Genomic DNA, 27,150 nt, shown 5'->3' on the forward strand with positions numbered 1-27,150 from the left:
CAGAATCGGCCAACGTGCCAACATCGGTGTGTCATCAGCATATCGGCAAAACATCCAGTAATGTGCATCCAATGAAAACTGAAATTTCACTTTGATAAAATAATTTCATCTTAATATCAGACGTCACAGGTTTCCATAAAAATAGACTCATCTAAGTAAATACATTTTGATTTCTACTCTTGAAGCTGTGGCGTGTTTCTGTTCTTCACCTGTGTCCTCATGTTGTATGTATGTCCGCAGAAATTCACCACAGAAGCCCCCAAAGGAGACCTGGATGTTTTGATCCAGCCTTTACTGGAGCACTGCAGCTCAGAGAAGATGAACACCTGGCTGGGTCAGTAGAATATCAACCGACTCCTTCATCACTATTTCTGTCAGTTCTGTTTCTATAAAACAATATAGTAGCTCTTCTTCGTGCTTCTCATATCACCGAATCCCAAACTGCTTCTAAACTGACTGCTGTTTCTAAGATCAACAGTCCAGCCTATCACATCAAACTATCTTTCTTTCCATAGCTGATAGCACAGTGGTTCAGCCTCCTGGCGACGCAGGTTCATTACCAAATTATGAGATGTGATTAATTATTTCCAATAGGCTACATCTCAAACAAGTCTCAAGTCATGGTGACTTCAAGACCTGGCACAACTGTCCCCCTGGAAGTCAGAAAATCGGTGTAACATAGAGTGTGATTTGAAAAAATGCTAAATCACTGGTATAGCTTCTTAAAAACTTTGTAACCAACTCTGTGAGCACTGTGTGCACTGAGCTGCAGCACAGACGGTCCCATCATTCCTCACAGCTGCCGTCTCGTCCGTCTCTGTAGGTGTGGTGTATGGTTATAAAGGTTTAATGCTGCTGCTCGGCATCTTCCTGGCCTACGAGACCAAGTCCATCTCCACGGAGAAGATCAATGACCATCGAGCTGTGGGCATGGCCATCTATAACGTCGCTGTGAGTTCACTGAGTTCTGTATGTGTGTGTATGCTGAAGCCTGTGACTGAAAGGACCATCCATCCACCCATCCACCCATCCACCCATCCATCCACCCATCCACCCATCCATCCATCCATCCATCCATCCACCCATCCATCCACCCATCCACCCATCCACCCATCCATCCATCCATCCATCCATCCATCCATCCGTCTGTCCATACATCCATCCGTCTGTCCATACATCCATCCGTCTGTCCATACATCCATCCATCCATCTATCCGTCTGTCCATACATCCATCCGTCTGTCCATACATCCATTCCCATCCACTTATCTGGGGCTGGATCACAGGAGCAGCAGGATAAACAAAGTATTCCAGACGTCCCTCTCCCCAGTGACAATTTCCAGCTCCTCCTGGAGGACCGTTCCCAGGCCAGATATACTCCCTCCAGTGTGTTCTGGTCCACCCTAGGGCCGCCTACCAGCTGGACGTGCCCAGAAAACCTCTAAGAGGAGGCGCCCACAAGTCATTTTGATCATATTCCTGAACCCTTTTCGACTTAAACGTCCAGTGTGTCGTCTTTAGGGGGAACCTGTTGGCAGAAATGGAATAAAATGCCCTGTTTCCACCAAACCCTTTCAGTCCAGCACCTTTGGAACCAACAGTAACCCCTCAGACATGATACCTAGACCCTCGGTCTGCGTAGTGTTTCCAGTGATGTACCACTGTAGGATGATCTCCGAAATAAATCTGGAGAGGAAATGTTCCTGAGCTCTGAGCCTGGGCAGCTTGCCTCTCTGTCTGGAGATATACATATATATATATATATCTTCACCATATGAAGAGGCTGATTAGTGTTTGTGTTTGTGGCTGAAGCTGTTGGCAGCCAGACTAATGTGTTTGTCAGTGGTGTGCCGCTCTGCAGGCGCTGTGTTAGTCTGCAGACTTGGTCTTTCACTTCCAATCCTTCACCAGCACAGCCTCGCTCGGCCGGCGAGTTGACTTTTCCTTCGACCTCTCCTCTTTCGTTTCACGGTCTGCTGGAAAGCTCTGCCGTCCTTGGTGGCGAGGCTCACCTCCAGCCCAATTTGTGGGGCTTAAATGAGGGCGAAGCCGGCTGGTGGGCTCTGCAGCAGCCCGGGAATGTGTGCACCAAATGACGACAGCGTCACGTGCACGAGGCTCTGCAGCGTGCCCAGAAAACACAGAGACCTGAACTGACAGTGCCGTGATGTGTCCTCATCATCAGGAATAAAGTCACATGTCAGAATCCCTCACAGATACATGTTTCACAGTCTGTTCTGTACACACACGCACACACACACGCACTGGCTTCTTTTTGTGTGTGAATATAAGTGCAATGATTATTTGATTATTTACGTCAGATGACAGATAATTAATTGTTTGAGTAACTTTTCAGGTAAATAATATTCAGCACCAAATACGACCCTGTTCCAGCCTTTCATTGGTAAAGTTTCTGCTTTTCTAATGCAGTCACAGAATGCTAAATATCTTTATGTGTTCAACTATTAGTTCGACAAAACAATTTGAGTTTCCCACCTCAGGCTGTTGGAAACTGTGACTGGAATTATAATATTTTTTCTAACATTTAACAGACAAAACAATAATCTGAGCAGCCAGACTCCCCCTGGGTCAGGTACAGGTGAGTCTGTGAGCTGTCAAAGTGAAGCTTGGAGGGAGAAAACCGAACTTTCAAACACAGTGAAAATCAAAATGAGCCAAATTTCCCACAGCGATTAGTACAGAGAAGTTGAAGCTCCCCCACAAACAAAATGCTCCGTCCTCGCTTCTTCCTGAGTGTGTCTTCCTGTGCTGCTGTCATGATGGCATAACACACATGAGCCCGTCTCCACCAAACCCTTTCAGTCCAGCACCTTTGGAACCAGCAGTAAGCCTTCAGACATGGTACCTAGACCCTCGGTGTGTTCAGACAGTCCTCTTAAATGTGGGCGGGGTTGTTGTCACTCACTGCTCCGTCCAGCACTCGCTGTATTTCCTCATCAGCGGTGACACAGATGGAAGTCTGCACCTGGTTTATCGTCCACAGAACGAGGCTGCACGCCCACATTTTCACAACAAAATAGAACAGGCTGCAGTGAGAGTCTCTCTCCATGGGATATTTAAAAATAGCAGCTTTGTGCATTTAGTCCTTCTCAGGCAAGCTCAGGGGTTTACTGTTGCTGTAGCCCACAGGAAGTGAGGATTAGAATATATGACCTTCACATAATCCGCTCCAAATTAATCTATATTTTTAAAGTCATTACTAAAAGTGTGTGTCATATAAAAACTGAAGCGATGGTCAAAGTTGTCACAGTGAAATTTAAGGTGTGCTGATGGATTCACGTCATCAACTCATGCATTGAGTAACATTACAAGTTAACGTTCCACCTTAAAAGTTGCCGGCAGTCGGCCCAGTGAATGAAGTGATTTTTTTCTCTTTCATTTTATAGTTGTAGTTTACTGATGTATGAACAGAGGTTACATGAAACCAGAGTGAGCGTCCTCTACTGACCAATCAGACTGCAGTGTTCACAGCTCCACCTTTTAGTACCAGATCTGTGTGCTAGGTACCCCAACAGAGGGGGGACCAAACATGGGGACGCTAAGGAACGCTTCTGTTGGGACCATCCACAACTTTCACTGTGGAGACAAAAACAAGACGTCCCAAACTGAACTGAACTGCTCGGTGGACACAGGGTTTTACAAGTTGGTAGATTTTTTTTGATTCACCAAAAAAGTACTTGCTAGGGTCCAAGCCTTGAGGCAACAAGGCCGCAGGAGTTGTTGACAAAAACCTGGGTTTTTATTTACCCAAAAAAAAAAGCATAAAAAATGACAAACCAATAACTGAACAGCTCAGCCAGGAGTCGGCAACCTTTACTATCACAAGAGGTGCCAGTTCACCTCCAGGGCACTTCTAAGGTGCCCTGGAGCAAAGCAACGAACTGCCAACTGCTCAGGGTGCCTGTCCAGGGTCCCGAGGCACTCTGACATCTCTCCATCTAATACATGTACAGGTCCTGTTTGTGCGTGTGTGTGTGTGTGTGTGTGTGTGTGTGTGTGTGTGTGACAACAGAGTGAAGGCATTGAATGTCCCCTTCAGAGATTAATAATTAAAGTATGTTCTGTTATCATGATAATGATAAATCTGAGATAAGCTGTATCCAGCACATAATACTGTCAGTGCAGCAGCTCTTTTCCTTTGTGTTCAGTCTGTCTTTGACTGTGACCAGGTTCCTGAAGGATTTTCAGCTGCTCAGTGTGAATATATCTGACACTCTCCCCTCAAGTGTTCTTCAAAGACACACCGCTCTGTGTGTCTATAATTGGCCGGGCCTGTCCGCTCTGTCACGGCGCCAGATGAAGCAGTCGATTGTTGAGCTTTTTTAATGTGTATCCAAGAACAAGAAGTTCTTTCAATGCAACCACATTTCACTCGACAAATCGCAAAGTATTCCGCTCTGCATGACAATTTAGGAGACAAGTGAGGCGTCTGCTGCTGGTTTGAAACGCCATTCTCTTTCCAGCCGGTCTCACACACACACACACACACACACACACACACACACACACACACACACAAAGTGGCTTTTTAATCAGAAGCATCTCCAGAACGGCTGATTCTGTGATTTTCATTCCTGCTGTCGTATTTTAATTCATCTCTGAGGATTATCCATTATGCACTGAACCCAATTTAAGCCTAAACTGAGTGGGTGAAATGCAAATTGGTTCAGAGAGACAAAGTGTTTATCTCCGTGTTTTCTCTCGTCCTCCTGCTTTGGTCTGCTCTTCCTAAACGACTGGCCTGTCAGACGCACTCTCTCTCTGAAACAAATTAGTTTGATCCTGGTGCTGCGATCTGCAAATGTTGGTTAACTCCAGGATCTATTTTTGGGATCGTCGACATGTTTCAGAAATAAAAAGTGGCTGCCGGCTCCTTCTGGAACAGGAAGTGGTCCATGATTCAGGAGCGCCTTACCCTCCGTATACCCGCCATATAACAAGGACCGTAAATGACTGTTATTGACATGTTTTGCCATTGTTATGGTTTATAACGCGTATGCTTTACATCACACAAGAGACCGACGCTGTCATGCCTCTTTTGATCCCGTGATGCCGGCATGCTGTCTGAAGTCACACACTGGAGCGGTCACATATTGTCGTTTGGTTCAACACATCCTCACTGCGACCTCGTCACAGATCGACGTCTGGTCAGGGACTGTCCACGTCCTCATACGACGTTAATAATGATCAACAATGTCAAAGGCTTTAGAGAAATCAAGACATCACACCAGTGAGTTTTCCATGTTCAGAAGCAGTAAACACGTCATTTGTGACTTTCAGAAGAGCTGTAGTTACTGAGATATTAGACTGGGGTGGAGACGAAATATTAGAGTCTGGCTGGATGGATGGACACACAGACAGACAGGTGGACACACAGACAGACAGGTGGACACACAGACAGACAGGCTGCAGACTGTAGAAACAGTCCATCTCCAGATGAATAACGGTGTTCAGAAATGCTATTTGTTCCAGTGAGGTGGGCGAAATCAACGAGACGAGTTGTGTGAGCACAGAGGACAGGACTGTGTTTGTGCGTCGCCGTGTGTGTGTGTGTGTGTGTGTGTGTGTGTGTAATGACACAGCAGAGAAAACATGGCTGCTGCTGGTCTCAGCCTGCTGCTTCCATTCTCCGGTGTGGATGGGATTTTTCACACAGAGGTGACTGACTGTTGATCAATATGTATTGATTTCCAGCCTCACCTCCACCTCGCTCATGTTTCATTTGATTTCATGCTCAGTCTCTGTCTCTGTCTCTGTCTCTGTCTCTGTCTCTTCCTGCCACCTCTGTTCTGTCTCAGTCTCTTTCTGATTTGGATTCAACTTTCTGAGGACGACAGGAGTGAAACCTGCACGACCAAGTCGACCACACACACCACATTTATGAAGCTGTTCTTAAAGCTCCAGTGTGTAGGATTCAGGGGGATATATTGGCATTAATGGGATATATAATAATAAGTCTGTTTCCTTTAGTGTGTAATCTGCTGAAGAACTGTTGTGTTTTCGTTACTTCAGAATGAGTCGTTCGTCCACCGAGATCATCATGTTGCACTGCCATGTTCCTACAGTGGCCCAGAATGGACAAACCAAACACTGACTCTAGATAGAGACATTCACATTTTCGCTTTCTCCACGATGAGCGGTGTCAGAAAAACACTAATTTGTGCTGCTTTATTCAGTGTGTTTAAATCAGCTGGTCTGTTTGTCTTGGAGCAGACGGGCGGCACGATGGTGCAGTGGTTAGCATTGTCGTTGTTGTTGAATGTGAGTGTGAATGGTTGTCTGTCTCTATGTGTCAGTCCTGTGATAGTCTGGTGACCTGTCCAGGGTGAACCCCGCCACCCCCCGTGACCCCTGACAGGATAAGTGTTACAGAAAATGAATGAATGAAATGAAGAGTTTCAACTGGTTGCAATCTGCAGTTCTCACCACCAGCTGCCGCTAAATCTGACACACTGGATCTTTAATGCAGATCGATGTACGTGTCATTTCTCTGTTTTTGTCGGTAGCTGTTAGGTTGGAGGAGCAACACCGCAGTAAAGTCAGAAAACATGTTCGGCTTTTGCAATGTGGATAAAAGTATTCCAGTATTCCAGATGAACCACTAGAGGGCAGCAGTATTCAGCTTTTATACGAATGAGGAGGTCGTTTGTGTGTTTGGTTTTCAGACAGGATTCTGTCCAAAGCTTTAACTTCTAATTACAACTCAACAAAGAGACTTTAAAGCATAATTATGGTTCATTAGAATTTGGGTCTTATTTTCGTTTGGCCGTCATCTTCATCACTCACAATAACATTATTTATCTTAAGAATAAAGTCTTGTCCTGGTCTGTGGTGTCTACAGTACTTCCTGTTCCTTGGTGACCTGACAGGTACGCAGTGTCTTCCTCTGTAATAACTAACAAACTAAATGTTCCCTCTCCCGCTGCCTCCCTCAGGTGCTGTGTATGATAACAGCTCCAGTCACCATGATCCTGTCCTCCCAGCAGGACGCCTCCTTCGCCTTCGCCTCCCTGGCCATCGTCTTCTCTGTCTACATCACCCTGGTGGTTCTGTTCGTCCCTAAGGTAAACGCAGAGCGCCGTCCTCCTCTCGTCGGCTCCTCCCTGCAGATTACAGCGGCAGTTTAAGTGTCAGACATAATGGATTGCCTCTCATCAGGGATCTAAGTCATCTGAGCCGGTGTAATATATCACATAATGACCTGTAGATTGCCGCTGCCTTGCTGTGTCAGCATCAGTATGTGCTCGAGTCTTCACCAGGCGGCTGTGCTGCTGTCACCACGGGCGGTGTGTGTGTGTGTGTGTGTGTGCGCGTGCGTGTGTGTTAATTTACTCCTCCAGAAACCAGGTGATTATCAAAGATTTTACAGAGAGGAGAGAGTTCAGGGTCGTCCACTATGTGGCCAAAAGTATGTGGACACTGCTGTCCTCATACTGCTGGGTGTGATGATGAAGAAGAACACTGGCCAACCATCTTTCTGCGGACCTTGGGGACACTCTGAAGATGAGTTCCCTGGGAGTGCAGGTCACAGGCGTGTATGCTTTAACCAGGTCTGACAAGTACTGTGGTGCAATGCCATTCACAACTTTATATGCAGGCAATAGCAATTTAAGTTTTCTGCTCTAACCTCTGCCGGAAGCCAGTGGAGTAATGTGCTCATAGAACACGAGCTGCTGCGTTCTGTAACATCGGAAGACCTGGAAAACTGTTCTTTGGCAAACCTGACAGAAGGGCTTTACAATAATCTAGCGGTGATGTGACAAAAGCATGAATAAGGATCTCAGCATCCTTAAATTAAAGGATAGGTCGAATCTTAGTAATGTTCCTTAGGTGAAAAAAGGCCACTCTGGTCACCTCCTCTATATGAAAATCAAACGAGAGGGACTGATCAAGAAGCACACCAAGATCTTAACTCTGTCACTGCAATGAATCACAAAATCATCCAGAGACAAAGTAAAATGCTCATACGGATGCTTTAGTTTTGCAGGACTGATGATCATCATTTCTGTCTTAGCCGAGTTAAGTAACAGGAAATTTCTAGATCACCATCCCCTAACTGCAGCTACGTCTCAAGTTTAGTCATATCTGACCCATTTTGAAGGATAATAGGCGTAAACAACTGTAAATCATCTGCACAACAATGACAAGAGATCCCAAATGAACGTAAAATCTGACCCAAGGGTGCCAAGTAGAGAGAAAATAGCAGTGGGCCAAGTACAGACCCCTGTGGAACCCCCACGACCAACAGCATGCGGTTCAGAGAATGTGACTGAAATTCTTGTCATTTTTTATGTGATTGCTGCTGATGGAAGGTTGAGACAGACACAAGTAATCACTGCTGCATTTTTCTAGTTTTCCAAATATCTCAGTGTTGTGATCATTTTATTTCTGGCGTTGTATCGTTAGTTGGGAAATGTGTGTATCCCTAATGACATCGACCACAAATATCCTCCCTGCGCAATCTAAACTGTAGCATTTCATTCACTCACTGAATATTTCTCTGACCTCATTTTGTTTCCACCATTTTCTCCTCTGATTCAGAAACTCTTAAACCTCTTAAAAGTCCTCCTCCCCCTCCTAACAGTTTTACACCGCAGGAGCTCTTTTAAGGTCTGAGATGCTCTGTGAATAACTTATATCTTTATCAGGTCTTATCTTTAAGGGGAAATTCTAAGAATGTTATCAAAATTTCGTCTTGCTTCAAATTTACACAGAAGGAATGTGACTAACCTGACAAAAGGTATTTTTTGACCAACATTCTTTGATGAAAGGATTCTCACTGTTTAGAGGTTAGACACTGAATCAAACCAAGAAGGGGAAATGTGGGGTTTCCCCCTGCTGTCCTCAGACAACCTCCATTATATCTTCACGGAATCATCAGCCTGAAAGCATCCTCCACATGATCTCTGTCTGATGTGGTTTACTTGTTGTGTGAGCGAAGCTCTGCTCCTTTCCCCTAAAATGGAGTGAAAGCTGAGGGCAGGTAAAGACATCATGCCCACCAGGGATACTCTCTGTATCGAGTTGAGTTGCAAGTCTTTTCTGATTTTGTTGAGTCGACTTTAAAGTCTTCAAACTTGTGACTCGTACTATGATGTAAAAGTTGACGGTAATCATATCGTATACATTTGCCAGTGCAACTGGACGGAGAATCTCAGCTTTATTTTAGTTACTTTCAAAGGGGAGACTTTTAACATCCATTAACAACATGGTTTCAAGTTCAAGCAATTATAGTAATAAAATGTTTCTTAAACCAACAATAAGCCTTCAGTTTTATTGTACCATGAAAATCTCTAACCGTTGCAACCCTACTGCCCACGACTACAAGTGTGATGAGCACAGAAAGAGCCACATTATTATATGAAAAATAATCTGTGGAGTCAATTTTAACTTCAACATGTAGAGCTAGTCATTAGCTGGGTTGACCCGAAGAATCACAAAGTATACTCAACATTTAAAGATAGATTCATGCTCTCTAAATATACAATTAGACAATAAGAAAATCTGAAAAATTATATAGTATAAAAAGATTATTTCAAAATCAAATACAAACAGTACCACCGTCCCTGAACATGAAGATCAGACTAAAACAATGAGTGAAGGGTCAATGTGACAGCACAAGCATGGTTAATATCAGGACGTACAATCCTAGACCCCGAATATTCCTCAACAGACACCTGGGCCCAGGAAGAAATAACCATATTAATTACATATAATCAGGTCACAGACCAAAATATGTCAAAGTAAATTAGGCTCAGTCCAAAAACCTGAGGCCTGGTGAACTCCTTCAGTGACAGCTGATCCTTCATGACAACATGTATCTGCTTTGCAGATGCGGCGTCTGATCACACGGGGCGAGTGGCAGTCAGATGCTCAGGAGACCATGAAGACCGGCTCGTCCACCAACAACAACGACGAGGAGAAGTCCAGACAGCTGGAGCGAGAGAACAAGGAGCTACAGAAGATCATCCAGGAGGTCAGACGAGCCTTTTCTCTTTGTCACAGGGTTTTATAATTCTTACTTTCCTTCATATTCAGCAGGTAAATTGCTTCAGTATGTAATAGATTGGATCTTTTGAAGTGGGGCTGTACGGGGTACTTCTTCTTTGGTCAAACTGTCACATCCAAGGTCGCCAACAGATGTGTGTGTGGAGGCAGAAATCTCCCTGCCAAACATTTTAAAACCTGGTTAAATGAGATTAAAACTGTTGGCAGGGACCAAGTCCACCAGATGAATGTGAGCAAGTGTTTTTAGTAATGTGTTTAAACTGACCCTTTGAGCTGTGTTTGGGGAATCAGTCTGAAGCAAGCCCGGTATGTGATGATCCCCGTTCTCCAGTGTTTCCAGACAACTCCCAGATAAATTAAAACATACGCCCACCATGAAAACAGTCTTAGAGGATTAGAGGATTTGTCCCCGGAGAAGATTGTTGAGTCGTTGTTACCGTTTGTCCCCTCAGAAAGAAGAGCGTGTGTCTGAGCTGAGAAACCAGCTGTCTGAGCGCCAGGCCCTGCGATCGAGAAGGAGAGCGTCCACCGTCACCAATCAGAACCACAGCTCCCCGTCTCGTGCCATTACCCAGAGCGACCCCAGGTCCCTGGCCCCTCCTCCGGGGTACCCCGCCCCCATCTCCGACCTCCACCCCGTCCCCACGTCCTTCGGCAACTCATCCAGCCTCTACCAGCAGCAAGACAGCAAGATCAGCCGAAATAACTGCCACACCAGCCGACTGCAGCTGCTGTACAAGTGAGGAGGCGGAGGGGCGAGGACGGTAATGACATTCAGTACTAAAGTCTGTCAGAGGGGCTGACTTCAAACTCATTCCACCAATCAGCAGAGGCCGGAGGATTCCCAGTTTCCAAGCTGATCATTGTGTCATTTTTCTTTTCTCTCAGAGGAAACAGATGTACATGCATCTTGTTAATGTTAATCATCTAATCTGCCAGTTTATCATGTGCCATCTAAAGTTGGCCGAGCCCCCCCCCCGGCTACAGCTGCTAACTCGTCAGCCTTTCCATTGTAACAGTGCACAGTTTACAGTCATGGTCGACATGTTCATGTCTGGAACAAAAAGACCTGACCTCTAGATCTCAGAGGACAAAAGCAGCCTCTCATTTTTAGCAACTGTTAATTTTGAAGAAAAAGACGATATAATTAATTAATCCCTGAGAGGAAATTTAATTTTTCACCCTGTTGTCACACACACAACAACACAACTTTAAAGTGAGTGTTACAATTACATGTAAAGTCAATGTAAAGACGTGATTAGACGCAAATTCCCACTTAGGCAGCACAATGGACGCAACGCGAATGACGCGAGTAACGCAATTTAACATCATACGCCTGTTCGTGAGAGTTCAAAAAATCTCAACGTCAGCGACCAATTTGCTCTGCAATGGCCAATCAGCATTGAGATCCTCTGGGGACGCATGATGCCAAGGACATAGCAGACAAAGTTCAGTCATTGACTCAGTGATTTTACACACATATGACACGAGTCATTTGCACGTATGAGGCAAGTCAACACAAAATATTCTAGCGTTCAAACTCCCACGACTAACAGGACGCCAAAATTTGCATCGCATTTGGCATGAACGCAACACGCTTTAGCCACGGTCTGTTAGCACGGTATCATCATCGTAGTCTCATCAAACAGTTGGTATGATATCCTGGGAATTTGCGCCCCACGAATGACGTTACATCCTTAACATTCAGCTACCTAATTAACGCTATGTTACTGTGGTAAGGATTAGAAAAAGAAACATGGTGAGGACGTACCTTAAAATGACTCAAAGTTCATGTGGATCCAAACAGGCAACTCCAGGGAAAAGTCCATAGTAAAGTCCATAGGATATGTACAAACTAAGGTGCATCGCTTTTTGTAGGAAAGATTTGTGAGAACAGCCTGACATCATATGTGTAGCCCTCAAGAGCATATTTATGACCCCTTCATTAAACATGCGTCTTATTTGAAATTGAGTCAGCTGACGACTGCTTCAGGTCACTGATGTGTGAAATGAAGTCGTATTGTTTGGATGGTAAATGTGGAAGCTGCAGTGCTGGGATGGAAAGGCTGGCAGACGGAGCAACAGTAGCTAACGGTCAATGGGGCTTATGACAGAGCATTTATCATATCTGTACCTTACAGTGTTGCCTCCTAATGTGTTTAGATAGTGCTATGTACTGTATTAAGAGGCCGGACAGAAGGACAGACTTCATGACGATGTCAGTTTTGTAACTAAGTAACTGGTTGTATCCGAAACATGATAAGTTTTGTCACTTTAGCTCCTCTTGTTCAATGTTTGATGGTGGTTTTTACATTGTTATTAGTCTCTGTTCAAAGAGACTGCTGAGTCATTGTACATAGTGCTGTGTGTTCATGCTAAACCCCTCACTGTGGATTAACCCGGTCCTGTTGTTTCAGGGCTGAAAAGAAAAGTAAGCTGAGGACACTGCTGTCATCTGTCAGGTATTTACTGTGTCGAGTGTTGTGCCTGCCACGCTCAGGAGCCGAACATGAGGTTAAAGCATCGACTCAGACGCCTCCGTGTGTTTAACGTGAGGCTGCAGTTGCAGCTGCGTCTGTTTTTCTGTGGACGAGACAGATAAATTAAATACGAGGGACCAGCTGTCAGCTGACGAGGCTTAAATGTCAAACCTGAAGCTAATTCAGGGAGATTTTCCTGGTAATATTTAAGCTTTTTGAAGTTGTTCTCCAGGGGCTGAATCATTTTCATGTCTCGTGGATAAGTGTAGCTAGATGCATGTTGCTGCATGTTTGAGAGATTTGTTTCCGGCTGAGGGAACAAAGAAAACGTTGCAGTACAGACTGGTTTGAGCTGATATCTGTGGCAGCAGCTGTGGAATCTGAAGTTGCTGAATCTGAATTTTATACTAAGACTATATATATTCAGTTTGTGTTTAATTTATTGTATGTTTGAATCATTTTCTGTACAGATATGGATCAAACAGAGGGCACACGGTGCATCTCAGATTCAGTTATTTTATTTCTTCTGACAAACAAACAGCACTGACTCAACCCACAGTTTTAAAACTTTGTGAACCATCGAAACCTTTCTGACTTTTATTTTTGGTGCCAAACAGTCACCTCAGTTTTGTCTTTTTTTGGCAAGAGATCATTCTGTCACGGCTGGTCCTGAATCTGTTCAACACACTGACAACATGACTCAAGGAGACCACAGTCAGTCTGTGAAAACAAAATGTAGATTCAAGTATCATCAGCGTAAATAGTCTCACTCCGAAGTCGTTGAATAACAGCGCTTGGTCAGCTACTTCCAGTGTCCTTCCAGACATAGACGTTAAAAGCTGTCCTTTCACATCGACATGAAACGGTCTCTGTTGCTGTTTAACAGTGCCCTGTTACCGCCTGACTCTTAGGCTGCAACTGGGATGGGAGACGAGACGAGTTAACAAAGAGTTAAAAGCTCATTTATTTACATGTCTGCATGTATGGTTGTGTTGAAATGTCTGTAGACTAAGCAGAAGAACAGCAGCTCCACCGTTAGGGAGGAGGGAAGTCTTTTGGAAGGTGGTGAGCTTTATATCATGAAGCACTCTGGCCCAGGTGTGGTTCATGATGTCAACGACGACCCTCTGCCTTAACTCGCATCCTGTAACAAAAGAGAACAGCCAGGAAAACAGACACGTCTGGTGGAGCTGAGTGGGCGGCATCAAGGGGAAAAGACGCTGGACAACACGGAAAGTTTAGGCAGAGGAGGTCAGAGTAGAGCGGGTGGGACGGGTGCTAGATTGAACCAACAACCTCCGTCTTTCACTCGAGAGGTCAGTGTACATTTTCCATAATATTGTAAAGCCAAACCCTGTTCTTTTGTCCTAAACCCAACCAAGTGTGTGTTGTTGAAGGGAAAAAAGTCAATTAGTGTTGTACCAACATAGTGCTTTTATTTTGAAAGAGACTGTATGCAAACTGTACAGTATTTTGAAAACAGACAATGCATGTAACAGGCTGAAGTTGACACGGCGTCCCAGAACGTCAACAACCAACACACCCAGGGCACCTTGGACGTCATATGTGGACGTGGAAAGTCCATGACCAAACGTGGACATGTGACGAGGTCACAGTGAGGATGAGTTGACTGCCGAGGTTATTATATTTTGAAAGCCCTTGACCGGATGTCGCAGTCAGGATCCTCTTGTGTCTCGCGCTGCTGTCGGGATGATGAAGATGTCTGACCTCAGTTTTGACAAATCACCATGTGCATCAAAAGCCTGGATCACTGTGAAAGGACAAAAACAGTTCGTAGGTTTCTGTTTTTCGACTTTATGATCAGTGATCATGTATTTTCCAGCCACTGATGTACTCAGTCCGTGCATCTGTGTCCATGACCTAACGCCAATACGTGACGAGGTCGGAGTGAGAATGTGTTGCATTAATCCAACACATTCTCACTGTGACCTCGTCACATGTTGCCGCTTGGTCAGTAGACTTTCATGTCCACATATGGCGTCCAAGGTACCCTGGGTGTGTTGGTTGTTGACGTTCTGGGACGCCGTGTCAACTTCAGCTTGTTACATGCATTGTCTGTTTTCAAAATACACTTCTGTTTTCACAGGAAATGTACAGTTTCTGCCTGTGGGATGTGCACAGACTTTTTCAAATTAACTTCTGTGGAAGACTGTAGTTAGGTTTAGAACGAAACATCATGTTTTGGCTGTACATTGATACAGGAAGCGAACACTGGCCTCCTGGGTGAAAATCTGGCGTTGTTGGACCCAACCACCACCGCTCCCACCTGCCCTTTAGGGACTTTCCAGAACCTCATTGTCGTCCAGCGACGTTTCAAACTGACACTGTGCGGTGGTGTTATTAACTGACACGGCCCATCAACGCAACATACCACCACAAGAGGATGCCTGTGTTTCGACAGTGTCCAAGGTTCCTACGCAAGTATGGAAAGTATGGAAAAGTATGGAAATAAATTTGATCAATTTCCAGGTATTAAAAAGTATGGAAAATGAAAAATAAAGTATGGAAAAATATTTATGTTTCCAGACTATTACCACTTCTAAAATACTGTTTTCTACGATAGAAAATTAGGTATTTCCAAAAATAATTTAATCAATCCGGATCGTGTTTTATGCCGGGCCAAGCACAGTTTGTGTGAGAGCAAACGTCTCAGAAAACATACCGCCCCTTTTACCTGATTGACAAGTGGTATGTCCAGTCGCTGCCCCATGACCCTCCTCCAGCCCCCCAGGTATCAGGTTCCACTCCAACACCGCACCTTCGACAAGAAGACGAGTTTCACGTGGTTCACAGTGGGTAGATGCAAGTTTTTGGATGGATGGCTTGACAATACCGTATATAAATACTGGTTGGCCAAGGATTCCCAATTCACACGCAGAGCTAGATGCAAGCTTTGTGTGAAATCGTTTGACGTCGCCAACATGGGGGAGAAACGATTCTGAGCCACATGAAAGGAAAAACACAGACGTCTCGTTACTGCATCGCTTGCACCCAGAGTCCCAACCTTTTTGCCTCAGCCCAGACACTGAACTTACCTGAGTTTTTATTTGCATGCCATTATGGTACTTGGCTACAATCGCCTAGTAAGAATAATTAAATATGATGTGAAATATGATACACTGATATATTTACTCAGATGTCGCATATTCTCTGAAAAATGCAGAGAAGTCTGGAAATTAGGGTATGGAAAAGTATGGAATTTTGAAATTCCAAATGTGTAGGAACCTGAGTGTCTGACGTAGACATCAGCGACCAAGCTGCGGTATTTGATGACTGCACAATGAGAACAGGATGGTTAATCACATCTGGCCTGACAGAAGCATGTTTAGAAAAAAAGGAAAAGTAAGCAGTAAATCCAACAGAAATTCAAATACGAGCAGCACCAGAGTTTGGACTAACACTGCACATGACACAGATTGCTGTTTATCTCGTCTGACTTGCTCTCTTGCTAAAAGTGTCAGATGAAACTCCCCCAGGGTTGGTTAATGACGGAGGCCATCACACTGCCTCAAGTTCAGTTTGTAACAATAGCTCACACATTTCCTCCACAGCTATAAACAAACACAGAGTTTCTGGTCTTGCAAATAAAACCGACAGACTGGTATCAGATTTCCCCCGTATTATCCGCCGCAGCATTTCACTTCCCTTTGTGTTCACTCTTCTGCTTTTTTTGGTCTCACTTCCAAATATAGCTTTTTGTGGGGATTTTGTAGACAAACAGGAAGAAACTGTTTCAATGAAAGGCTTTTTCATACTGAAAGCAAAATTGCAGCATGTGCTTGTCTGTCGAGAGAATAACAGGGATAGCAACATGGGGCTTTTGGTTTCTCATTCCCTCTTTACATGTGAGTTTTTTGAAACATGCTAAAAATAGGCAGTAAACTCCTTTCCCACAGCCAGTGGATTGTGTAGCTACCATGCAGCAGACGAGCATGCTTTCTGTTCTCTAACTGGTCACTTTCAGCGTCACATATCCCCTGAAAAACAGGTTAGTAAACAGTAAAGGTTCCTTTTCGTCTGTTACTCATTGAGCCTCTACGTCAAACTTGGTTTCTGCCTACTTTTGAAGTGCTCCCAAACACTACGTGGATGGAGACGGACAGTATTTTGTGATCCTGCATCATTGCAATGGACTACTGCAGAGTCACCTGTCCTGGGAATGAATGCCAATTGTAACCTTTCCCATTTAAAACAAAAGCAAGACATTAGTTTGGGACTGTCAGCTTTAGGTTACTATCAGGAAACATGGGGTGGCTTTTATCGAGTGACCAAAGTCTTTATTAAAACAACATGGGTTTGTTTGGCTGCACTGTAAACAGACACACCAGCAGCTTTTCTATTTTATTTTTGACAAAGTAGCTGCTCAACCATCATCATCCTCACTGCGACCTCGTCACATGTCCACGTTTGGTCATGGACTTTCCACGTCCACATATGACGTCCAAGGTACCCTGGGTGTGTTGGTTGTTGACGTTCTGGGACGCCGTGTCAACGGTAGGTTTAGGAAAAATAACAGAGTTTGGCTTTACAATCTTACGGGACGTGAAATCAGTGTTTGTCGGACCCATCCACCACCCCTCCTGTCTGCCCTACTCTGACTTTGGCTGCCTTAACTTTCATCCTTGTCCCGTTGTGTTTCCCCCCTGACGCCACCGTTAAACTATAACTGCGACCAGCTGTGTATCACGCCAACGTTAAACTATGGCTTTTTTCATCAGAAGTCAGTGACCAAGTGCCAGATTTCGATGACTTCGGAGTGAGACCAGGTTGGCTGAACAAATGTTTGCTACAGTAATGAACCGCACTTCTTGTTAGCAAGATAACCACGGGTGTCAATGAAGAAACAAGGACTTAAATCTTACGCCCGGGCCACACTGCCTACCTCTTTCTGTGCGTGATGGCTACCTAGCTGACAGTGTTCATATAGATAGTGTTACTGCTGCAGCACTGCTGCCTGCCAACTATATAATTCTGTACTGAGTCTCCGTTTGATAATTGCCATCAGTGTTTTACAATAAAGGAGCTGAAGAGGTTGTGTCCACAGAAACGCCAAAGGGCTTCAGATTTGAAACACAAACAGGAAGTGTTGAGTTAAAATTAATCATATATATCTGTGAGATAATGTACAGATGTAGACATTCAAACTGTAGTGAAATGTTGCTGGTGTGATGTCAGTGTTGCCCGCAACACATCATTTTCATTGTCTGTTTTTGCTCCAAACAGCATGCGTCACAGAAACAAAATAGGCAAAACTCTGGATCTGTAGATGAGTGGCAGTGACGCCGCGGCTATGCACCTGTTGATGTGTGCCCTGTGGCTGTTCTAACCTGTTGCCCTGGGTGACAAAATAAAAAGCAAGAGGTTTTTCAATGCACACTTGCTCACGCAGGCAGTGTGGCCCTGGTGTTAAAGGGATGCAGCCCCGATTTTCAGCCAGTTCTCAGTCACTGCAGTGTGTACAGTGTGTGCCCGGCCGTGTCATCATCATCCAAATGGAGTTTGCTTCAGCTTTCATGGAGACCTTGACGTATGATTTTGGCCAAACTTCAGGTTCTTTGGTAAAGAATGAATTTTCATGCTCAGTTTCCATGTAATTCAGAACCTGTCTCTCTTTGTGACACCTCTTTATATTTATTGAGGGTCCAGCTTTTGATTTTTATGCCTTTTTTTTGTGTGTGTGTGTGTGTGTGTAGTACATTTCCACTGTCTTCAACCCTCATGACAAATGTAAGGCTTGATCTCTACCTGAGGTACAGAGTTTATCTTGACTTCCACTTTAGTCTCATGTTCTCTCGGTGTGGTAGCACAGCTTGTGTCATTAGCATGGGTTGTCGTGAGCACTTGAGGCGCAGGTGTATAAACCATGACAACACTGCACGGTACTCCTGCTACATTCCTGCAAAGCGACCATGTGTAAATATCTTCTGTATGTGTGTCTGTGACGGTGTGTTTTAACTGTAGAGTCTGTAAAGCAGTGAAGATGTAAGTGATGTCGATACACATGACAATATGCACACTGACTGTAAATAACAATGATGTAAATAACGATGACATTTGACTTTGCATATACGAGCTGGATTTCATGTGGTGCAGTATTAAAATATATTTCTATATGCTGTAAAATCTGATATCAGATTATTTGAAATGCAAAAATGAAAATAAAACTAGTTGTTTTTCCCAAACTGTCGTCTCTGTGTGACGCAGCAGTGTGGTCACCCGCCACGTAGGTCCAGACTGAAATACCTTTGCATCTGCTGGATAGATTTGCACGAGGTAAACAGACATACACACCCTGAGAGGACGACTGCTAGAGACTTATGTGATACTGCTTTGCATCTAATGCCACCAGCAGGTAAAGTGAAATATCTCAGTGTCTACTTGATTAGTTGACACATCTTAACATATTATTGTTAATGTCATTTTAGATGGTATATTTAAGATAAGTTATTTTATATAAGCATCTATTGTTAGTGTTTGGTTGTGCCACCTTGCAATTTAGTAGAAACTAGACTCGTATGCTTCTGCTTCACCTTCGATCTTTCAGATATAAAAAGTCAGGTTTTGTGTGGTCACAGTGACCTCTGACCACCACAGTCTAATCATTTCCTATGTGCACGTGTTAATAAATATTCTTTTTGCTGTATAAAACAAGTCTCTCCTGGTTGACATAGTGCTGCAACGAACGCCACCAGCAGGTTATGTGATGTAACAACCTTGATGACCTTTCATCAGGCAACATCAGATCAACATTTACTACCAGTTCACCCAACATTCCCATCAGCCTCAGCAGCACATCTTTTAACATCAGCATATTACCACTGTTATTGTGAGTACGCTAGCATGCTGTTAGCATTTAGCACATCCTCACAGAACTACATGTAGACCCTCAGTACTGTGACAGTAACAACACACTAGAGCAAGAGAAATCAGAGCCAGTGAGGCGTGACATCATCAGAGTAAAGTCTATATTTGAATAAAGGAAAGAACCAGTCAGTTTCAGCCACACTGGGTTTTCCTCAGGTTTTGGTTGCACTGACTTTTCTGGGGACCAAGAATATTTATACCAGATTTTATGGAAATGAGATGATGAGCGAAGTAAAGTCTTACAGACGTGTTGTAATTCTTACTGCTTGCCTGCAGAGGATGTTAAAGCTCTGAGCTGAAACAAGATGCAGCAGGAGATTATCAGACTGATTATAAAGACACTACTTAAAACGCCGCTCATTTCCCGAGAGGTTAATATTCAGCTCTTCTTCCCATTTCACATTCAAATGATTCCTTCAATGAAAGTTTTGTAAACTCTTATACAGTGTGGAGACTATTTAGGACGGGGTTAGTTTATACTTTAATCACATTGTTACCTTCTCCAGAAATTCCTTTTCTGTATTATAAAAGTGTCTGAGCTGAAAATATCTAAACCAAAGTTTGCCTCAAGTAGATTTACTGATTTTATTCCAGGTATGAATACAGCCTCTGATTCATGTGGAGCATTATTGTGTTTTGCTGTTGTCGACCCTTTCCCTCTTGACTTGTGTTTCTTTAGTTTTAATGTTCTTCATTTTAATTATTATTTATTTTCTCTTTATGCACACATTAACACAGTGTCCTCTTCTCTCACACAGAAATGCACACAGGTGTTGCAATGGAGATAAATGACAAACTTTTTGCGCCTTTTCAAAGTGTTTGATATAAACATTTTAAATATGAAGTACATTGGAAAGAGGAAGTGATTAGAAATAATTTATGTCTGAAAAGTGAAAACAAAAGAATTGATTTGGAGATACAAACTGAAAGCCCTCTGTCAGAAACATACTTTCCACGGCTGGTGTGTGGTGCTGCTCTGTGAGCAGCGGCGGGAGGAAGCAGGGGGATTACCAGATTAGCAGGGAGTTCCCCTCCTCCCCTCCGCGCTCTGTAGCTGTTGAGGAACTGTTACTCCACTGGAAACTTTCTCACTACAGTGTAAATGAAGAGGAGCACAGAGCAGCAGAGGCAAGTCATGGTGTCTTATGCAACACCGAAGCTATAATCGTCCACTGTCACTGGTGATGAGATGACTTGGTTAATATTGTAATGGTAAAGCTGACGTGTGATGAGTAAGTGTTGTGAGTGAATCCTCCGGGGATCATGTTCCTGTTGCCTTTTCATCCATCGGTCATCCTTCGTATTCAAAGTGCGGCCCTCTGTCACCCCGAGGACTCTCCTGTGTGGCTGACATTAGTTTCCTGCTCACATGAAAGGCGAGAAATCGGCCACCCCTGAGTGGGAGAAGAAGTCCACAGTTCAAGAAAGTTTTTGACCACACGACCTCGGGACACGAGGAAGCTCAGAGCCCACAAAACGTTTGCCTTAAACAGTGATGGGCAGCTGACATGATCATATAACTCTCTTCAGTAACAAGTCGTGTAACCAATTGACCTATGGCTAAGCCACGCCCCCCTCCACTCACTCAAACTATCAACATTCAGTGAGCGGCGCTATGGCAGGTGTCACAGTACACGGCATTTCACAGGAGGCAACTGATGATTTTTCAATTTCAATTTTCAATCAATTTTATTTATAAAGCCAAATATCACAAGTCACAGTTTGCCTCACAGGGCTTTACAGCATACGACATCCGTCTGTCCTTATGACCCTCACAGCTGATCAGGAAATTTTTGGAGACATAACGATCAGATGTCATTGAGAAGTAACCAAAAGGGCCTAAACTACGCATTGGAGGGATATATTCATCATTTTATTGTTGAGAAGGTTGATGAAAAGCTTAAATTACAAGCCAAAATTTACAGGTCACAGTGTACGCTTGGGAACCGCATCTGGTTGCCGTCACCATCAAAGACAACAAGTTAAAGTGCCACTGAAGTTAAGGTTTTTGGCTCAGAATATGAGAAAAGGATAACGGCCTTTTTACCATCTTTACCAAGAGTGTCTCTCCGTTAGTTTGGTGCTACAGTATTTACACTGAATCATTCAGCATAACGTTTGCCAACCTTTGTTATCTCTGCCATTACAGATAAGTTAATGAAGCTAAGCTCCAGAAGTTAACGTTAGCTTAACTAGAGCCCTTTGGACAACAGCTAACAATGATGTACCATCACCAAAGTACAAAACTAGAACAAAATAGGCTAATGAACTCCCAGCAAACAAGGTGACATGATGAACAACGCAGCTAGGAGCTAACGTTAGGCTAACTTTAGCTAACGTTAGCTAGAGATGTTAAAGATAACTTTATATTTCTTTCCAGCAAAGTGACAATATGTTGCCTCAAACACAATGTTGACTTACCTTAGAACAGATGTAGACATCATTGTTAATCTTATTCACGTTGAGTTGATGTTGTGGTCTAACGTTACCACACAACTTTATCCAAAGGAGACACTTTTCTCGGTTGAGATGTGGTTTAAAGTGTAAAAATACACCTGGTCGCCCAGCCTCTCAGGATACCTTGTGTCAGAGTTGCATGTACCCCACACACACCGTTTGACCATTTTTAAACTTCAAATCCCTGAAAAAGCTCATAAAACCAAACAAACTGACTTTCTGTAATGCATTTCAATGGACGTCCAGGCAGAGAATGTCCCAGTGTATGGGAATGGCTATACGCACTGTGATTGGCTCATTGCGTTTGAGGGCGGGGCTTAGGCATACAGTCGGTCAATTACTAATAAAATACCAGAATAAAAAAAAAAAAAATCATGTTTTCATGTTGTCTGTTGGTCATTTCGTCCATTTGTCCGTCCCATTCTTGTGAACACAGTGTCTCAAGAATGCTTAAATTTGGCACAAATGTCCACTATTAAATATGAACTGATTAGATTTTGGTGGTCAAAGGCCAAGGTCACTGTGACCTTGTCTGTCTCATTCTTGAGGGCATGATATCTCAGTAATACATCACACACTGACGTTTGGTCGTTGACTTTCCACGTCCACATATGATGTCCAAGGTACCCTGGGTGTGTTGGTTGTTGACGTTCTGGGACGCCGTGTCAACTTCAGCCTGTTACATGCATTGTCTGTTTTCAAAATACACTTCTGTTTTCACAGGAAATTTAACGTCTGCATACAGTCTCTTTCAAAATAAAAGCACTACGTTGGTACAACACCACGGATGGACATTATTTTCCTTAAACAACAAACACATGTGGTTGAGTTTAGGACAAAAGAACAAGGTTTGGCTTTGGAATCTTTCAGGAAGTGAACGCCGCTCTCTCGGGTGAAAGTCAATCTTCGTTGGCCCCTGACCGGACATCGCAGTCAGGATGCTCTCATGTCTTATGCTGATGAAGATGTCTAACGAATCATCGCCTGCATCAAAACCCTGGCTCGCTCTGAAGACAGAAACAGTTCTCAGGTTTCTGTAGGTTTTTTCGACTTTATGGTCAGTGATCAATTATTGTGCGATGGCAACCAGTCTCTTTGAGTGTAGGTCATGCGCTCCTGGTTTACTCATCATGAATAACTTTTCTTATGAGTGAAGCTTTTATCCATAAATGGTCAAAGAGACACAGCTGTTATCATCCTCCCTACACGACAGGACAAATAGAGGAAGGAGGAAGTCCTACGACTGTTAACACTGTATATTTGCAAATATGGTTTAATGTCCTTCGTTACCAACACATCCTCACTGCGAGCTCGTCACACGCACAGCTCTATCAGGGAGAAATATAAAGAAACAATACTTGTCAAAGGTGTAACGAGTCACGAGTAACAAGCCCGACGATTCTGAATTTCTTCATACACCAGTGGCTTTAAACACGAACCCACAGTGGAGATTAAAGGTGACACTATAAGGTCTGCAGCCTGCTCCGCTGCGTGGACGGCAGCTTTAGTCAGCCAAGATTCCTAAATTTGCTGAATTCAACGGACAATATGTTGGCAAAAATGTGAGCATGAGAACATATTGAGATGGACAGAAGCAGGTGGATAACGCTAAAGGAGAGGTTTCAGAGGGTTTAATGGATATTTATGATACTTTTTTATGGGCTGTGAAATGTGGACATTTTTGGGATGTGTTGTAAATGTTGACTGCAGCTGCAAAAGAGAAACTTACCCAGTGTGTAATACTCAATATTTAGATTTTCAGTTCTCCATTAAAGCTTTATCTAACCTTTAAATGACTTTCTGTCAACGTGTCAAGAGTTAAAGTCTAATGGTTTTTTTAGCCAAAGCTTCTTCCAGAGAGTTCACCACTGTCATTCATCATCCCTCTGATATACAGCATCACAGTCACAAGTTAGACTGGTGAACATGAGTGTGTTGCATCATGTGGTTATATCATAATCACCTCACAACACACTGTGGTATTTAATCATTCAGATAGTTTCAGTTTCTAATGAAGCTCAGCTCACCAGTCTGCCTCACTTCTATCGTACCGGAGCGCAAACTAACACAGATGAATCTTTCAAAACTTCTGCAGACACAACTTTTTGCTTGGCGTGACATCACAACGAACACAGACATCCTTTTCTCTTCAAAATGATTTTTTATTCAAACATTTTTACAGCACCACAGGCACCATGGAATTATTTGCAAATGTCAGTGATAATTACACTGACAAACAGCAGATCACACTGATTACCCCTTTGAATAAATTAGCTCATAAATTATGCATAAAATCCAACACAAATACTGTTGTAAATGAACACACACATGAATACACACATAAATAAATAAGTAAATAAATAGATAAATAGATAAATAAATAAAATAAATATGATAATTTTATGTTGAGTAAATATAACTTTTAAAATCCACCTCTGTCAGCCTGTAGTGACACAATCAACACACAGCAGCTACAGCACATTCATACAAATGCACTGGCTTTAGCACTGCAGTACAACAAAGGTACTGACGTTAAGTTGAGTACATAGTACATAACATTATGGAGCCATAGACATATCTATGGTGGGTCATTACATCACAGTGAGCACTGTTGGTCAGTGCTGCACCTGATGTATCTGGGTTTACATCCAAACTTTAAATGACTTTCTAAAGGTTTGGGTGTAAAGTCTACCGTAACAGTTGCATTGACAGTTTAGTGCAGTATATATTGTCAGACATTCAACAGCGCAGGTGAGATCAGGTGAGGCAGCAGGCTGTAGGCCTCACAGCGGAGTCGCTGTGTACATTCATATCTTCACCTGTTGCCCTCAGTCACCTCCTCACAAGGCAAACACACCAAAGAAGGTCTTCCCCGGCTCGTCCTCCAGGCTCTGCAGCATCCTCATTGGCATCTCCGTCTTGAGTCTGTCCCCCTTCCTCAGGTTGAACACAGCTCCCATGTACACGGTGGAGAACCAGTGCCCGTCCTCGGCGGGATTGCTGTCGGCTGTCTTCTGGCAGACGGTGCGGATGGAGTGCAGGATGGTCTGGTAGGACTTCTGGCCATCGTCGTTCCCGTATGATTTGGACCAGCGCTTCACAGTGTGGCTCAGGTGGACCAAGGGCTGTGAGATGATGTCATCAGATTCACTGCAGTTGACCCGGAAAGAAGCTTGGCTGTAGACGAAGTAGAGGCCATGTTGAGGAATCACAATTTCATTGTCTTCGAGCCGCAGCCCTCCTTGAGAGTGGGACTGGTCCACCTGACTCCTCCATTCCACTGAGGTCGTCCTCTCAGGGTTGTATTCTCCTGATGAAGAGTATAAAGAGATGGTTAGGGTGAAACTAGAACTGACTGTCAGAGCAAAGGTTTAAACATTTTCCAACAAGAACAGAGAGGAGTCCATATAATAATGCCTTATTCCAGGACTCCATGGAAGAGAATATCTTATCTCAACGGCTCTTTCCTGGCTAAATACGAGGGGATGCCGATGTTATCATGCATCCCGAGTAATTTCTGATTAATCACAGAGAAATTAAACCATGTCCCATTTTGCTTTAAAGCCTACACCCATGGCACCCATCTAAAGGACCAGAGTTGCTTTAACAGGACCTAAAACCTTCAAAACAATCCCTAGAATTTCTTCAAGAACCAAATGAACATGCTCAAGAAGCACTGGAGTGTCCAACAAGCCCTTGAACTTCTACAGATAAAAAAACCCCTGAATTCTTGATTAATCCCTCAAGACCTTCCTGAAGGAGGCAAAGAGCTTGATCGAGAACCCCCCAGAATTTCTTTCAGGTACCCGTAACTCTAACCCTAACGCCTCCACAACAACTGGACTGACACAACCAAGAGTTTAGAGTCTACACAGAGTGCCAGTCCAAAATATTTTATTGTCCTTGTTATATGCAGGAAACAGCCACAGGTATTGTTAGATACTGAAATCATTGCTTTTTGTTTACCTTCTAGATGAATGGCCGCTCTGACGTTTGAAATTTGCCTCAAGGTGTGACGGAGATCTGGAGAGAAGAGAAGACAGAGGTTAATAAAATGAGGTAAACCACAACTTATCACAATTTAGAAGCATCTCAACACTGAATTAAAAAAGAGGAAACTCTCTGGACAGCTCATTATCAGTTATTAGATGCTACACGGCTGTCACTATCAACTCAAAGTGCTTGCACTGGATTATTTAAGAGAATCAAGGGAACAGTTCTCACCGAAATTTTCTTCATCTTGTCCTGGGCCCTGTTTCAGGAAGACAAGGATAGAGGAAGTGTTATTAAAGAAAGGTGCAGGTGAGATGGACCACTTGCTGTGAGAAGCATCCGGCCCATCAGTAATTCAGAGACTAATTTCAGACTTGTGTTCCCACCTTGGTTTGCCTGTTGTAGACGAGGACGGCAGCAGCAGCAGAGGCGAGGCAGAGTGTGAACACCAGCAGGGCTGTGGTTAGCTTCGAGCCGGGTCTGACTGGCGTTGTTTGTTTCCTGGCGTCTGCGTCGACAGCGGCATCCAGCATTACTTTGCATTCACCTTCCATCGTTTCAAATGAGTTCCTTCTGTCAACTTCAAGTCAAGCTCAGGCGCCTTTTTGGAGAGCTTCCTTTCTTCTTCTACTGTCGCTCTGGTTTTGTGACTGACACTCAGAGTTTGGCTCTTTTTAAGAACAGTTACCTCTGGGGAAACTCCAGTGATGTCACTCACCGTGAGTGAGTGGAGATTTGATGAGGAAGAGAGAGCCAGGGCAGGGGAGGATCTTACACACACACACACACTCCTACACACAGGGCATCTATATGACTGTGTTATCCCATTAGCTTATTCACACCTGTAGAAACCCCTTTTACAACTACACACACACACATACACACACACACACACACACACACACACAGAAGTCCACAGATACTCTCACACAGATGAGGATACACACATGCTCTTAAACGTGCTGCCGTGCAGCCACATACCACTCACAGACCCTACACAAACACCACCAAACTCAGCCAGACGACCTTTTCACAGTAAAAACGCACATTTCAGCCGATCAGACCGCGTCAGGTGTGTGTGTGCGTATGTTGTGGTGTCATGTCCGTCTCTATGTGGGTCAAACATATGGAAACTGTGTTAGAGTGTGGGGTAACAAGCCGCAGACACATCATTCACTTATTCATCAAAGCATCTGCCGTGTTTGCCAGTGTTGCTATAAACTTCGTCACAGTGTTAGCAGAGGATGTTACACTATGTACTACGGCCTGAATTAAAATGACCTGCAGCTGATGCGTCATCGATAATA

At 43.8% G+C, this 27,150-nt stretch overlaps 2 protein-coding genes across 3 annotated transcripts in view; one reads left to right on the forward strand and one right to left on the reverse strand.

Moving 5' to 3' along the window:
- Positions 1–11,014, forward strand: part of gabbr1b (gamma-aminobutyric acid (GABA) B receptor, 1b) — a 136,135-nt gene extending 125,121 nt beyond the window's left edge. For both annotated transcript variants that reach the window (XM_078175582.1, XM_078175581.1), the window contains exons 20-24: positions 241–334; positions 824–951; positions 6,956–7,084; positions 9,853–9,996; positions 10,481–11,014. In XM_078175582.1, coding sequence (XP_078031708.1) covers positions 241–334; positions 824–951; positions 6,956–7,084; positions 9,853–9,996; positions 10,481–10,771 — 786 coding nt within the window. In that variant the 3' untranslated portion in view covers positions 10,772–11,014. The remainder of the gene's footprint in view (positions 1–240; positions 335–823; positions 952–6,955; positions 7,085–9,852; positions 9,997–10,480) is intronic.
- Positions 11,015–23,988: 12,974 nt separating this feature from the next.
- Positions 23,989–26,879, reverse strand: LOC117263947 (tumor necrosis factor-like). Its single transcript, XM_033637690.2, has 4 exons — positions 26,230–26,879; positions 26,075–26,102; positions 25,817–25,873; positions 23,989–25,160 (listed from the first exon to the last, which is right to left on the reverse strand). Exons 1-4 carry the CDS (start codon positions 26,395–26,397, stop codon positions 24,691–24,693), a joined length of 723 nt encoding a protein of 240 aa, XP_033493581.1. The 5' UTR covers positions 26,398–26,879; the 3' UTR covers positions 23,989–24,690.
- Positions 26,880–27,150: the final 271 nt, after the last annotated feature.

Source organism: Epinephelus lanceolatus, chromosome 16 (assembly GCF_041903045.1).
Source record: "Epinephelus lanceolatus isolate andai-2023 chromosome 16, ASM4190304v1, whole genome shotgun sequence".
Lineage (NCBI taxonomy): Eukaryota > Metazoa > Chordata > Actinopteri > Perciformes > Serranidae > Epinephelus > Epinephelus lanceolatus.

Bases quoted from the DNA above. Each gene is read 5' to 3' on its own strand.
- LOC117263947 (XM_033637690.2), bottom strand. From the start codon at position 26,397: ATGGAAGGTGAATGCAAAGTAATGCTGGATGCCGCTGTCGACGCAGAC. The intron at 25,874-26,074 runs GTGAGAACTGTT...TCTTCTCTCCAG, and splicing joins ACAAGATGAAGAAAATTTCG to ATCTCCGTCACACCTTGAGG. The intron at 25,161-25,816 runs GTAAACAAAAAG...ACTCTTCATCAG, and splicing joins AGCGGCCATTCATCTAGAAG to GAGAATACAACCCTGAGAGG.